Genomic DNA, 13,173 nt, shown 5'->3' on the forward strand with positions numbered 1-13,173 from the left:
ATCTGGGTGAAGCGTCAAGCCAAAGATTGCCAGAAACTAGCAGAATCTGGGGGAGGGGCAGGGAACAGATTCTCCATCACAGCCCCAAAGACCCCAGCCCGAGCACACCTGGATCTGGAGTCCTAGCCGGCAGGATGTGCGAGCCCCCTCGCTTCCGTTGTCACCCCGTCTGCGTACTTTGTTACGGCAGGTCTCAGAGACGCCCACGGCCAGGCGTATAAAACACGGCGGCCCCATAGGACATGCGCCCGAATTCCACTCCCAATGGTAAAGATTACGATTAATTTCTGACTACCGAGATCAGTGATCTGTATGTCAAGTTTCTCAAGAAATAAGCAATCATGGCTTTCCATCACTGCGTATTTTATTTACCTCAGCTAGGTATTTACAGATATTTGCTAATATAAAAATACAATGGCCCGGCGGCCGGAAAGTTGAGGCCATGCAACCCTTACTTCTTCGTGTCCAAATGCTCTAAGGCTTTAAATAGTTCAAGGTATTTCCACATGAAAAGGACTCCACAACATTTATATGCACAGAGAATGGGCTGAGAGCTCAGTATCTGTATTTTGTGGAGTAGTCCTTTGGAGACACCACCAGGCCCCGACCCTTCCGGGCGCCTCGGTACACGGTCTCGATTATGTCTATCATTTCCTGCTTGTCTTCCATGGCCCAGTTGATCTTGTTGTTGTTCCCAGTACCCAGGTCAATCATGATGTGCTTGTTCCTGCAAAGAGGAAAACAGGGGGGTCAATGCTCACAAAAATCCTTCTAAAAAAGAGTTCCATGAAGAAGGCTTTTCTGTTTTGCACCTTTACAAACTCTCGTTAAACATCATTGAAGAGAAGAACACACAGTCAAGAGGATCCACCATGATTCAGGAGAAGATGAAAACAACCTAAATGCTACTTAAAAACACACAGCTTGCGTGGGGAGCAAGCTCTTTCTGTACTCTTCTCTGTCTCCTTAGGACAAATACCCTACAGGGTAGTCGAAAGCTCAAAGGACACAGTTTTTGTCACTTGGACCCAGAGGGTTGTACTAATTTACTCAGGAAACACAATGGATGAGTTTTCACGGTGCTCTTGTGAGCACCTAGTGTACATTTCATTAAAAATCCTACTAACTGTGAAATTAATAATGTTTTGGATTTTTATGATTAGAGACATAGACAATTCTTTACAAATGTATTTCTTAAGAGGCTACTTTTAACAATGATTTATATGTGCACTTTATAGAAGATATTAACCCTGGTTGTCCCTGATGCACTAATTTTTCCAGGTTTGCTGAAGACTGATTAGTTTTAATTACTTTAACTCCTCACTTCCCTAAGAATGAAGTGCTCCATCCACCCTGCAGTCTTTGGTCTGGCCACCTTTTAACCGGAGTGAGCCTCCAAAAGGCAAATCCGATGTTCCTTTTCTGCCACAAAATTTCACTTCTAGGATAACATTCCACATCCTCACTCTGGCCCAGGAATCTGGGGGGTCTGGACCCTGCCCCTCCCCCTCCCTGGCAGGGGGGATCTGGGTGTCTGGACCCTTCCCTCCCGCCCCCTCCCCCCAGCAGTCTCCCACCATCACCCGCCAGCCACTCCGTGTCCTCTCAGGCTCCCAAACACAGCATGAAGCTCATGCCGTGTGCCCGCCCCCCAGAAGGCTGGAGCTCATCCCAAACCTATCCCAGCTGCCACTTAGCTCCCGCCACCCTGACTCAGTGTTTGTGTGCCTATAAATACCCGCCCTCTGGCACCTGTTTCCCTCTGCGAATTTACTCAGCTGTTCCCAACCTACGAAGTTCCCTGATGGCAGGATCCGCGTCCCAGCACTAGACCACAAAACCTGGCAGGACTCAATATATATACATTTAGTGAAAACATTAACCGAAGTGCCACCACGCCTCGTCTTAGAACTCTGGGTGGCAGAAAGAGACGTTCCGTCTCTCTCTGGTGCAGCCTCTGTCCTAAAACACCCATGTGCACAGACGGCGGGGGGCTTCTTTTTTTCAGCCTCACTCCCACCTGAAGGGCTAGGGGAGAATTTTGAAGAGCACGACAGAAAAGGCCTAGACTGCCTCCAAGAGCCCGTGAGAAGAAACACGGACTTGGAGAGCACAGCCGGTGCCGCCTCCAAAGGAAGGGAGGACCTCGCGTTGCTGGGGGTGGAGGAAAGGGACCCTGTTACTTGGCAGGACATCGCGGTGGCATCCTGCGGTTCTGTGGGAAGGACTTGTAATGACTGATGCCCTTGGATATTCAACTGAAGGAAAGCAAGCAAAGTCTTGAAGGTGCTGTCTGGTTTCTCCCTGGTGCTCACAGCAAAACGAGAGAGACAACCTAGTGTGAGAACTGCGAACAAAGACTCAATTCTCAGCCTCTCCAGATGGCTGAAGGTGCTGAAATCCAGCAACGGCTGCAGAATGGGGGGTACAGGGATAAGGAAGCCACACGACCTACTGCTGAAGCCCAGGAAAGCCCTAAAGGCCAAAACGTTCAGTCACAAGAGAGGGAGGTGTGCCTCACGGATCTTCCCCGATGCCCAGGCCAGGGACTCGGCTGCAAGGGACAGAGGGTACAGTGAAAGGAGATGACAGAACCCAATGTGCTGCTGGCTGAAGGAGGCTGGAAAACGGCCCAGCTGCGAATGACTTTCATGAAAAAGGGAGGAAAATCCAGGCAAGCACCCTCCCAGGGCTGGGGCGTCGGCCCCCTTCCTCCTCACGTCCCCTTGGGAAACCAGACCTGTTTCCTATGCTGTCCCACACCGTGTGCTGGGAGAGCTGGGGCCACAGACAAGTGGTGTCCAGGAGCCTAAGAAGCCTTGTCCATACCTGATTTTGCATATGAGAAGGATGTGAGTTTTCGGAGCCAGAGGGCAGACTGGTAGGCAAAATCCTACACTAAACCCTGTGAATTTCCTGCCCGATTCCCTGGGACTGTGATATGATGGGGCATAAAGACTCTGACAGATGTCCCAAAAGTTTCTGATCAATCGACTTTAAAATAAGGAGATAATCCTGGATTATCTGGATGAGTCTATTCCAATCACAGCCCTTAAGAGCAGAACAGGAAATCTCAGAGACTTTGCAGACTTCAAAGGCGGAAGGGCCTCCAGGAGCAGGGAGGGGTCCCAGCGTAGAGCCGGCAAGGAGTCAGAGACCCCGGACCTGTGAGCACCAGGAACTACATTCAGCCAACAACCCAAGTGAACCAAGTGGCTTCTTCCCAGGCTGACGGTCCAGGTAAGGGCCCAGCCCCCGATTCTGACTTGGTGAGACCCTGAGCGGGAACCCACTGAGCCTGCCCGAACTTTGACACAGCACTGAGCTCATAAGTGGTGCTGTGTTAGCTACTCAACTTGTGCTCATTTGTTACACAGAATATAAAGCGAATCCACACCCTATACAATCCACCCAAACATTCCTTGCCAGCCAGGGAGCTCTACTTTCGGAGTATGGTCTAAGGCTTAACACTGCTATTTACCAACTTCTGTATTAACAATAAACGGTAAGAAATTTTGACCAAACATCAAATGGTGATTCCTTTGTAAATTAAATCTCCACGACAGAACTTTTTTAAAATTCACGACGTTACTTGACTTTACTACCTAAATACCATCAAATATAAAGATCTCCTGATTACATCAAACTTCCAGACCAACAATATTCAACTGAAACGACAAGTTTAAGAGAACATACCTGAAGAAAAACATGACGGTGCATGGATCGTATAACTCATACATTTTGTTGAAGTCAGGCACTTCTGTAATATCCACAAGATAGATAACTGCAAAATTTTTCACCTAGGAGAGATTGAAACAAACCTGTACAGTAACACACCATTTTTTTATTCTACAAAAGCACGTTAAAAACAAACACAAGAGTTTGTATATAAGTGGACAATTTTCAAACCAAGTCCCCAACATTCTTTCCCAGCAGAGCTAATACACAGGGAGATGATTCAGCACGTTCGGGCTCCTGACAACTGGCTGCTTACGCCTCGCTTTACCATTTTCACAACAGCAAGTTATGAGAGTCCCACAGAAAATGTCCACAGGTACGTCATTCATGCTGATCCAGTAATAACCTATCTCAAACTTTTCCAGATTTGTACTTCTACAAATACTTAATTGCACACAGGAAACCACTATTTTAAAACCCTCTTCTAGAATCTGCTGCACACCTGCCTTTTTGATCCAGGGGTGCACACATGCAGATACTAAGACTACTACTCCAAATAATACTATACACAACAAATTTTCTTTCATTTTTTTCTCTAATTGCAGATTCATCATAGCAGATTTAGAAAACTCAGAAAACTGTAAATAAGACAGAATCACCTCCAGTCCCAACCACCAGAATTGCTACAAATGTATTTTTTTTTAATGTTTATTATTGAGAGAGAGTGTGTGTGTGCAAGTGGGGGACCGGCAGAGAGAGGCAGACAGAAATCTGAAGCAGGCTCCAGGCTCTGAGCTGTCACCACAAAGCCCAATGTGGGGTGTGAACCCACGAACCATGCGATTATGACCTGAGTTAAGTCAGACACTCAACGCACTGAGCCACCCAGGCACCCTGCTACAAATACATTTTTGGTAAACTCTTTCCCATTTTTTCTGGCATACACACACACATATTAATCTGTTTATACTGCTTTAACAAAATATGATCATTCCATGCCACAGTACTTTATATCCTGCTTTAATTATGAGCATTCTCTTATACAAATTACATACTTTCCCAAAGCACAATTTTCAGGGCTACATAATACTTCATCAAACAGCTATGTCATTAGTTTATCATTCCTCCATTATTTTCTGATTTTTCCTGAAAATAAATAATTCAAATTTTTCATTAGTACCAATTATTCACCTGTGAACATTCTTACCTTTAAATCTACGTACATATTTCATTATTTCCAAAGAACAAACTCCCAAAATAGAATCTCTCCGACAAAATACATGACATTTTAATGGCCCCTATAGGGGCGCCTGGGTGGCTCAGTTGGTTGAGGGTCCGACTCTTGCTTTCAGCTCAGGTCATGAGCTCATGGTTCATGTGTTTAGGGTGACAGTGTGGAGCCTGCTTAGGATTCATTCTCTCTCTCTCTCTCTCTCTCTCTCTCAAAATAAACAGTGCAAGACGGCGCAGGGCTGAGGTCTGACCAACAGAAGGCATTAAATATGGACATGTCCCACAACTGGCTGCGAAAGGAGGGAAGTTACTGAGGGACCCAGGCATGGAGCTGGGGCCCCTCCTGGCCACCCCCCAATTCCCTCTTTCCTGGTGACAGAAGACAAGGCAGCTGTGGAATCGAGTGTGCCACACACCGCGTGTCCAGATGGCCTCTGTGGCAAGTGTTCTTTTCATACTGCCGCGGCCCTCAGACAGCAGGGCTGGAGTACAGCACACGCCTCTGCAGAGCTTTCCGGCAAAAGGGACCCTGTGCATCCGTAGGTGCTGCCTACCCCTACGTTTCACTTCATCATTATTCCGTTATTACTTTCCATGTAATACAACAGAGCTATCACAACTTACACTGACAGATGTTAACCTTATAGTAAAACCAAACAAACACGTCCACTTGTCCCCTAAAGCGTAAAGTGCCAATGCAGTGAAAGCCCAAGATGCCATTCGGATTCAATGTGAATTATTTAGCCAGTTGGCTCCAGTTCCTAGAACCTCCACATCTCCCAAGTTAAAGCAGAAACTGACACAAGAAACCACGTCCTCTTAAAGTGATCAAAATATACCACCTGTTTCATACATGAAGATATTCAATTACCCAAACTCAACGATACAATCTTCACTATAAACGTTGGTTTTTACAGCGAGACTTTGAGAGCAGGCCCTACTTCCCTTTGCCTTCAATGAGGAGGAAGAAAACGGTAGCTCGTTCAGAAGTAAAACAACTAACGACAGCACAGTACTTAATTCTTTTCTTCCCCTCTATGTAAAGTACACTATGGTTCTCCAGATAAATCTAAGGCTTTCCGAGGCTAGGAACCACGTCTGTTCTCTTTACTGATGTGTCCTCAGAGCCAAGCAGTACCTGACTCATACACGGGACCAGTAAACGCTTATCAAGTCAATTTGAACAATAAGCTTGCATTCTGAAATACAAGAAACACATTAATGTCACTAAAAATGTGTTTTTGGACAGTGTGAGCTTAATCACGTAACGCTGAGTTCAAACAGACCTGCCCGCAGGGTTGGTGGGGTGCCACTTCGGTCTGACGGGAGGCTCTCAAGCTCCTGCAGCTCAAACACCTGCAGAAAGCAAGGGGCTGCTCACCCATCTGGGCGGCCAGATGAGAACCACACACGGCACCAAGGGGCCTTCCTAGAAACCTGTACAACCTACCCAGTCTTCCCCCTGGAAAAGCTACCATTTATCCAAGCTGCTTCTAATGCGGGTTACATGAATTGTCGTGATGCTTTCCACATGGTCTGAACGTTTCACCCCCACTGACGAACCCACAGTTAACTAAAACTCTGTGTATGTTTTATAAAAGTGAAATGAAGCTAGGAGTCTACTGTATTTTCTCCATTTAAAAAAACGTTCAGGGGCGCCTGGGTGGCTCAGTCGGTTAAGCGTCCGACTTCAGCTCAGGTCACGATCTCACGGTCCGTGGGTTCGAGCCCCGCGTCGGGCTCTGGGCTGATGGCTCAGAGCCCGGAGCCTGCTTCCAATTCTGTGTCTCCCTCTTTCTCTGCCCCTCCCCCGTTCATGCTCTCTGTCTCAAAAATAAATAAAACGTTAAAAAAAAAATTTTAAAAAATGTTCATTTTGGGGTACCTGGGTGCTTCAGCAGGTTAAGTGTCCGACTCTGGCTGAGGTGGTGGTCTTGGGGTTTGTGGGTTGGAGACCCGCGGCGGGCCCTACGCTCTCAGCACTGAGCCTGCTTCAGATCCTCTGTCTCCCTCTCTCTCTGCTCCTTCCTCACTCCCACTCTCTCAAAAATAAAATACACATAAACAAATAACGTTCATTTTGAAAATATAGAAATGGAATGGAAAAACCACTACTGGGGCACCTGGGTGGCTCAGTCGGTTGGGCGTCCGACTTTGGCTCAGGTCATGATCTCACGGTTCGTGGGTTTGAGCCCCGCGTCGGGCTCTGTGCTGACAGCTCAGAGCCTGGAGCCCGCTTTGGATTCTGTGTCTCCCTCTCTCTTTATGCCCCTCCCCTGCCCACACCCTGTCTCTCTCCCTCTCAAAAATAAACATTAAAAAAAAAAAGAAAAAAGAAAGAAAACCACTACTATGTGTCCAGCCCCGTATTTTTAAGCAAACTCTACCCCAAATGTGGGCCTTGAACTCATAACCCTGAGATCAACAGTTGCATTCTCTTCGGACTGAGCCAGCCAGATGCCCTTAAGTTATACAACTTGTTTAAAAAACACTGGGCTGGAGCACATGGCTGGCTCAGTCAGAACAGCGTGCAACTCTTAATCTTGAGGGTGGGAGTTCAGGCCCATGTGGGGTATACAGGCTACCTAAAAGGAAAAAAAACCCAAAACTTAAAAATATAGGACAGTCAAATAAAATCAATAGTATGGGTGTCTTAAAGCAAAAAGTGTTTCCCTTTCCCCAGACCCACAAGCTCACTTGTGAGGAAATCATATACATTCTGTTTTCTCCAGCTGACATCATTAACTGATGCCCATGTCATCGAAGAAGCTGTTAGAAGATAACTTCTAACAGCCAAATAACATTCCATCCCGTGAACAGGACATTCCCAGTTTAAATCCCAACCGTCTGTTTCTGAGCCTGGACAAACTACGTGCCAGCACCTACCCCTGGGAGCCATCGTGAGGACCACAGGTCTGTTTCCCACCTGGCAACAGGATGCGTCTAAGGGTTCAAACGCTAGAGCTCACGGTCATCACCATGTTCTCCTATCATGAGACACTGCTGTTGTTTCCAGTTATGACAGAAGTTATAGCAAAGGTCTTGTGGAGCATAAAACTTCGTCTATTGAAGACGCGGGGTTACTAGGCATAAGGTATGACTATTCTCAAGGCTTTTTATACGATGCCAAACTGCCTCCTGAAAGGAGATCCGTTCTACAGGTACCTCAATATTAACTTTCACCTTTTTAGCTCTGCTGTATCTAAGAAACGATAGCACACTATTTTAATGTGTGTGTCTCTGAAGTTTACTTAACCGTGAGAATTTCCTCTTTTTTAGGTTCCTTGCCTCTCTACCCACAGGATTTATTTATTTATTTCATTTTTTAGGAGTCATCTTTTTAAATGGCACTTTAAACTTGTTTGCCTAAGTCTTACTATGTCTAAAATAGTATTTTGCCTGCTATATTTGCACTAATTTTAATTGGCTGTTCGACAGGATCTTTTAAAAACCAACGACTCTATGTACAAATTTCATTTCTATTATCAAGTTGTTTCTTAATGTACATATTCTTGTGATTGTCTACAACAGTAACTATGATTTCCAACTCTACCGCCTACACGTTTTATAAGCGCCCCTCCTTTTTCGTCACCAAGTCACGGATTAAACTGTTCGGTAGTCCTTCTACAAGCCACTCAACTTGCCTCCAAAAAGTAACTCCTGCACATCACTGAGACTGAGGCTGGCACGTGACCCCAACCACCACTCCACCCTCTTGTATGGGACTCCTCCTCTGGCTAAGAACCCACCTAAAATGCTGGAAAAAATCTTATGGACTGCCAACTGGCACTATGTATTTTATTTATAACAGTCGATTTTTAGATAATTCATGTCAAAGCCATCAAAAAACTGCACGATAACTTTATTTTCCCCAACTACTATTTGCCCGATTAGCTCAACAATAACTCTCGAAAACTCTGCGATGTGAGTGGTAATGATACTAACAACAGTGGCTAAGAATTATGGAACATGCTGCTTACATGAGACAAGAAGTGTTCTGGAAGTCTTTTATATTCATCCTATCCTCATGACTGCCCTCTGGGTTAGGCACTACCATCCCTTTCCCACAGATGAGTAAAATGAGGCACACAGACAAGTTATTTAAGGTCATACGGGTAGTAAGCAGCAGAAACAAGCTTGGTCTCTACCCTTACTGCCCCTCATAGCTTGCTCCTAGCTCCAAGGCCGTTATTTCCAGAAACACAAATCCAGAGCAAACATACACATTTTGTTGGCTCTTATGAGAACATCAACTCCCAGTAGAGTTCAACTTACTTTATGCGAGGTTTAAGAATGATCCCCCTAAGGGTACCTGGGGGGCTCAGTCGGTTGAGTGGCTGACTTTGGCTCGGGTCATGATCTCGTGGTTCGTGGGTTCGAGCCCCGCGTCGGACTCTGTGCTGCCAGCTCGGAGCCTGGAGCCTGCTTCGGATTCGGTGTCTTCCTTGCTCTCTGCCCCTCCCCCACTCATGCTCTCTCTCAAAAATAAACATTAAAAAAAAAAATGCTCTTCTCTAAAGTCATTTCTAAAACGTTCCATACATATATTTGTCTTATATACAATTTAATGAGAATGTATGCTCATGAGTCAATGATATCATTGAAGCTTTGCATATTTTAAACTACTTATTTGGGCTTTTAACACACAAAAATTAAATGTCCTGTTTATTCTTCCCCGTTATGGGATTTCGGTAACAGTGAGCTGTCACGAACCTCCTACAAAACGGCAAGACACCTCAAGACAGCTCAGAGATACACCAAACAGTCTCTCTTTGAAGCTGTGTATAAAATCAGCTGTTAATCAGGAAGCTTTGCTTATTACCACTCCAGCAAACTCCAGACATCTGTAAAATCGTTCAGCACATCTCTTACGTCTTCAGAGCAGCTCCAAACTACTCCAGCATGAGGTGGGGTCGGGAGGTCGGCCACGTCAAAGCATCAAGTCGACACACTACATTCCAGGAGAACAATCTAATCAAGTCCAGCCTAAACGGCGCAACTTTTACTCACTTTAAAACAGCTGGGGTATCCAAACAGGGCTCGTAACAAGATGAGGAAGATCCCCCACTATCTGCCATTTCTGCAGAGGGAGATTTTTAAATAGAGAGTTAAGTTGTTCTTTATACTAAAACTTTCAATTTCAAATATTCCTGTTGAGATTCCCCAAAAAGGGCTTCCAGAATTATAAACTCATATTTTGCCTTTATACCAAGAAAAAAAGAAAACCATAATCTCGTGATGCATTTCAAGTTTGCATTTTTAATAACTATACTATAACATTATATTAAAAGTTTATTAGGGGGCGCCTGGGTGGCACAGTCGGTTAAGCGTCCGACTTCAGCCAGGTCACGATCTCGCGGTCCGTGAGTTCGAGCCCCGCGTCAGGCTCTGGGCTGATGGCTCGGAGCCTGGAGCCTGTTTCCGATTCTGTGTCTCCTTCTCTCTCTGCCCCTCCCCCGTTCGTGCTCTGTCTCTCTCTGTCCCAAAAATAAATAAAAAACGTTGAAAAAAAAAAATTAAAAAAAAAAAAAAAAAGTTTATTAGGACAGAAATCCAAATTTTGGGACAAAAGAAAAAATACCTTAAAAAAAAACAAAGAAAAATACTCAAAATGAGCCCAATTGAGCCATTCTTATCAACAGGTTCAATACCAGAAAGAGTACGTCCACCAGCGACAGCGTCTGTAACTGACAGAAACGGATGAGAAAAGAACAGCTCTGGTAAAAGTCCCTAAAAACTTACATTCACACACAAAATCTGTCTCCTAGCTAAAAGCATTTTGCTGGGTTTTGCTCAGATATGAGAACCCAAACGAGCCTCACATCTCTAATTACCGTACCCTCGCACTGAGGGCAGCGAGAGCTGGACGTCGCCTGGTGTTCACACGGTCGCCTGCAACACAGAATTCGGGGCACACACCCGAAGTCATTTCAAAGTCAACAGAGCGACAATTTGCTTCTCAGAAAAGTGCCCTTAGGCAATTCTTGACTCAACTGGCTAGTATCTGCCCCTGACCACCGTAGCCTAAGCGAGGCGTGACCCCCTGGCACCACCTCACTTATGCCCTCTGACCCCAAATGGGAGGACCCCCAGCGTCAGAAAACTGCCGCTCTCCTGAGTTCCCCAGGCACCTCCTCAAGCTCCTTGGGGAAGAGGAGGGGAATGACTGCTAATCACAGCACCCACATTCTGATCCTGACCTCTGTTGAGGGGTTTTTGAAAGTCACATCAGAATTCCCAGGGGAGCTGGGCCTGTTTCTGGACCTCACCCCAGATCAAAAGAATCAGAATATCTGAGGTGCACTTGGGGAAGTATCCCAAGTGACACTCATGATGACTGACACACACGAATGGTCCCTAATGTCCCCAATGCCATCACCCCATCTCACTTTGCCTCTCTTACCAAATAGGAAACAGTAAAAACTAGCAATAGAAGATCAGATAGTTTTTTTTAAATGTTTATTTATTTTTGAGAGAGAGAGAAGGACAGAGTGTGAGTGGGGGAGGGGCAGAGAGAGAGGGAGACACAGAATCCGAAGCAGCTCCAGGCTCTGAGCTGTCAGCACAGAGCCCGATGCGGGGCTCGAACCCACAGACCGCAAGATCATGACCTGAGCCAAAGTCAGCCGCTCAAACCACTGAACCACCCAGGTGCCCCCAGATAGTTTTTTTTTTTTTTTTTTTTTAAGTAAACTATACCCAATGTTGAGCTCGAACTAATGACCCCAAGATCAAGAGTCGCATGCTCTACTGAGCCAGCCAGGCGTTCTGAAGGTTATCAGATAGTTTTTCCTTTCCTAAATACAAAATACATCCTCACATCTTTGCTACCTACTAAAAGGTGTTGTTTTAACCCCTTATCCCTAAGAAAAGATGGCTTCAACCCTTCCATTACTTTTACTCTCAGTTGGCAGTTGGCAGGGAGCACCACGATGGGCTCTGTGCTGACAGCTCAGAGCCTGGAACTGCTTCGGATTCTGTCTCCCTCTCTCTCTGCTCCTCCCCCGCTCACACTCGGTCTCTCCCTCTCTCTCTCTCTCTCAAAAATAAACATACATTTAAAAAAAAATCGCCATGCGGAAATTTAGAAAAGCGCTCAGTCCCCCGTTATACAATAGTTGCCAATGACTGCACTTCTGTTGTCAAGCAAGACTGACTAGCCAGGGGACTAACACTAAACATCAGGAAAACTAGTACCACAAAGCACAATTCTATTCTCTCCTAACATCTCCTGCAAATGAATCACTCTAAGCTATAAATCAAGTGACTTACAAAGAGCATCGTGGAGTAAAGGGGAAAAAAGACTAGAAGAAAACCAGATTAACATGAAAGTTCTGCTTTACGAGTACGATAAGCAAGGTAGCAAAAATGGACAACCCTTTAAACTATTTAAGTAAACTCGATCGTTCTTCCCAAAATCTGTAGGCGTTTGTTCATGGCACTATAGAGAAGGAATCGTGAATCATTTTTAAAATTTGAAAATCTGCGGAAACTTCTCCCAGAAAAACCACAGGACCTATCCTGTACAGTTTCAGGACCACAGCCTCCCACCACAAGGTAAGAATCCGTGTGCTAATCTAGCGAATGTGCTGCACGCCAGGAATAAAGGCACGAGGAAGGAGCACCGGACGGATTCTAACCTCACTTTAAATTCTACCGCCAAACAGACAAGCAAAAGCAATGCCGGTGAAATGAGCAAGCTGATCACGGAACGCAACACGAAGCGGCGGAGCTGCGTTACCTTTTCGGCTATACTGTACAGGACCTCGTCCATCTTCATGCAAGTGGGGTCCCAGTCGTGTCCAAACCGGATGACGACCACCCGGTCTTCCTCCGAAAGGATGGCCTGGTCCACCTGCCAGCCGTTGTGCAAGTGCGGGAGCATGTACGACATCTTCAGGGCCGCTCGGGTACCTGCGGGACAGGAATTCCACGCACCCGCTCCTTCCGGCCAGACCGCACTGCCGGCAGGGGGGCCACGCGTCGCCCCCTCCCTCACCCCTCGGTCCCGCCGCGGGGAGGGCGCAAGGGCCAGCACGAGACCCTCGGAAGGGGGCCTGGACCGAGGGGACGCCCGGCGGGCCACTGCCCGGGAGCGGGGCCCCGAGGGGGTCTCCCCCCACCTCAGTTCCCCACCCCCTACCTCCCCGGACCCCCGTCCACTCCCGCTCCAACCGCACGCACCTCTGACACCTAGAGAGTCCCACGCTGCGGTCCTTCCGGGCGTGGACCCGCGCCGGACAGTGCGTGCGCGCCGACGTG

The 13,173-nt window shown here is 46.5% G+C and overlaps 1 protein-coding gene across 4 annotated transcripts; it reads right to left on the bottom strand.

Moving 5' to 3' along the window:
- Positions 1–342: 342 nt before the first annotated feature.
- TXNL4A (thioredoxin like 4A) lies at positions 343–13,157 on the bottom strand. Of its 4 annotated transcripts, none has more exons than XM_042910845.1 (4): positions 13,096–13,157; positions 12,653–12,825; positions 3,697–3,800; positions 343–727 (listed from the first exon to the last, which is right to left on the bottom strand). In XM_042910845.1, the coding sequence occupies exons 2-4, from the start codon at positions 12,803–12,805 to the stop codon at positions 556–558; spliced, it is 429 nt and encodes a 142-aa protein (XP_042766779.1). In that variant the 5' UTR covers positions 12,806–12,825; positions 13,096–13,157; the 3' UTR covers positions 343–555. The 4 variants fall into 4 exon arrangements, with proteins under 4 accessions (XP_042766779.1, XP_042766780.1, XP_042766781.1 ...); XM_042910846.1 differs by lacking the exon at positions 13,096–13,157 and adding an exon at positions 9,922–9,991 and having other exon boundaries at positions 12,653–12,739; XM_042910847.1 differs by lacking the exons at positions 12,653–12,825; positions 13,096–13,157 and adding exons at positions 6,198–6,267; positions 6,797–6,953.
- Between the last annotated feature and the right edge of the window lie 16 nt (positions 13,158–13,173).

Source organism: Panthera leo, chromosome D3 (genome assembly GCF_018350215.1).
Source record: "Panthera leo isolate Ple1 chromosome D3, P.leo_Ple1_pat1.1, whole genome shotgun sequence".
In the NCBI taxonomy this organism is placed as follows: domain Eukaryota; kingdom Metazoa; phylum Chordata; class Mammalia; order Carnivora; family Felidae; genus Panthera; species Panthera leo.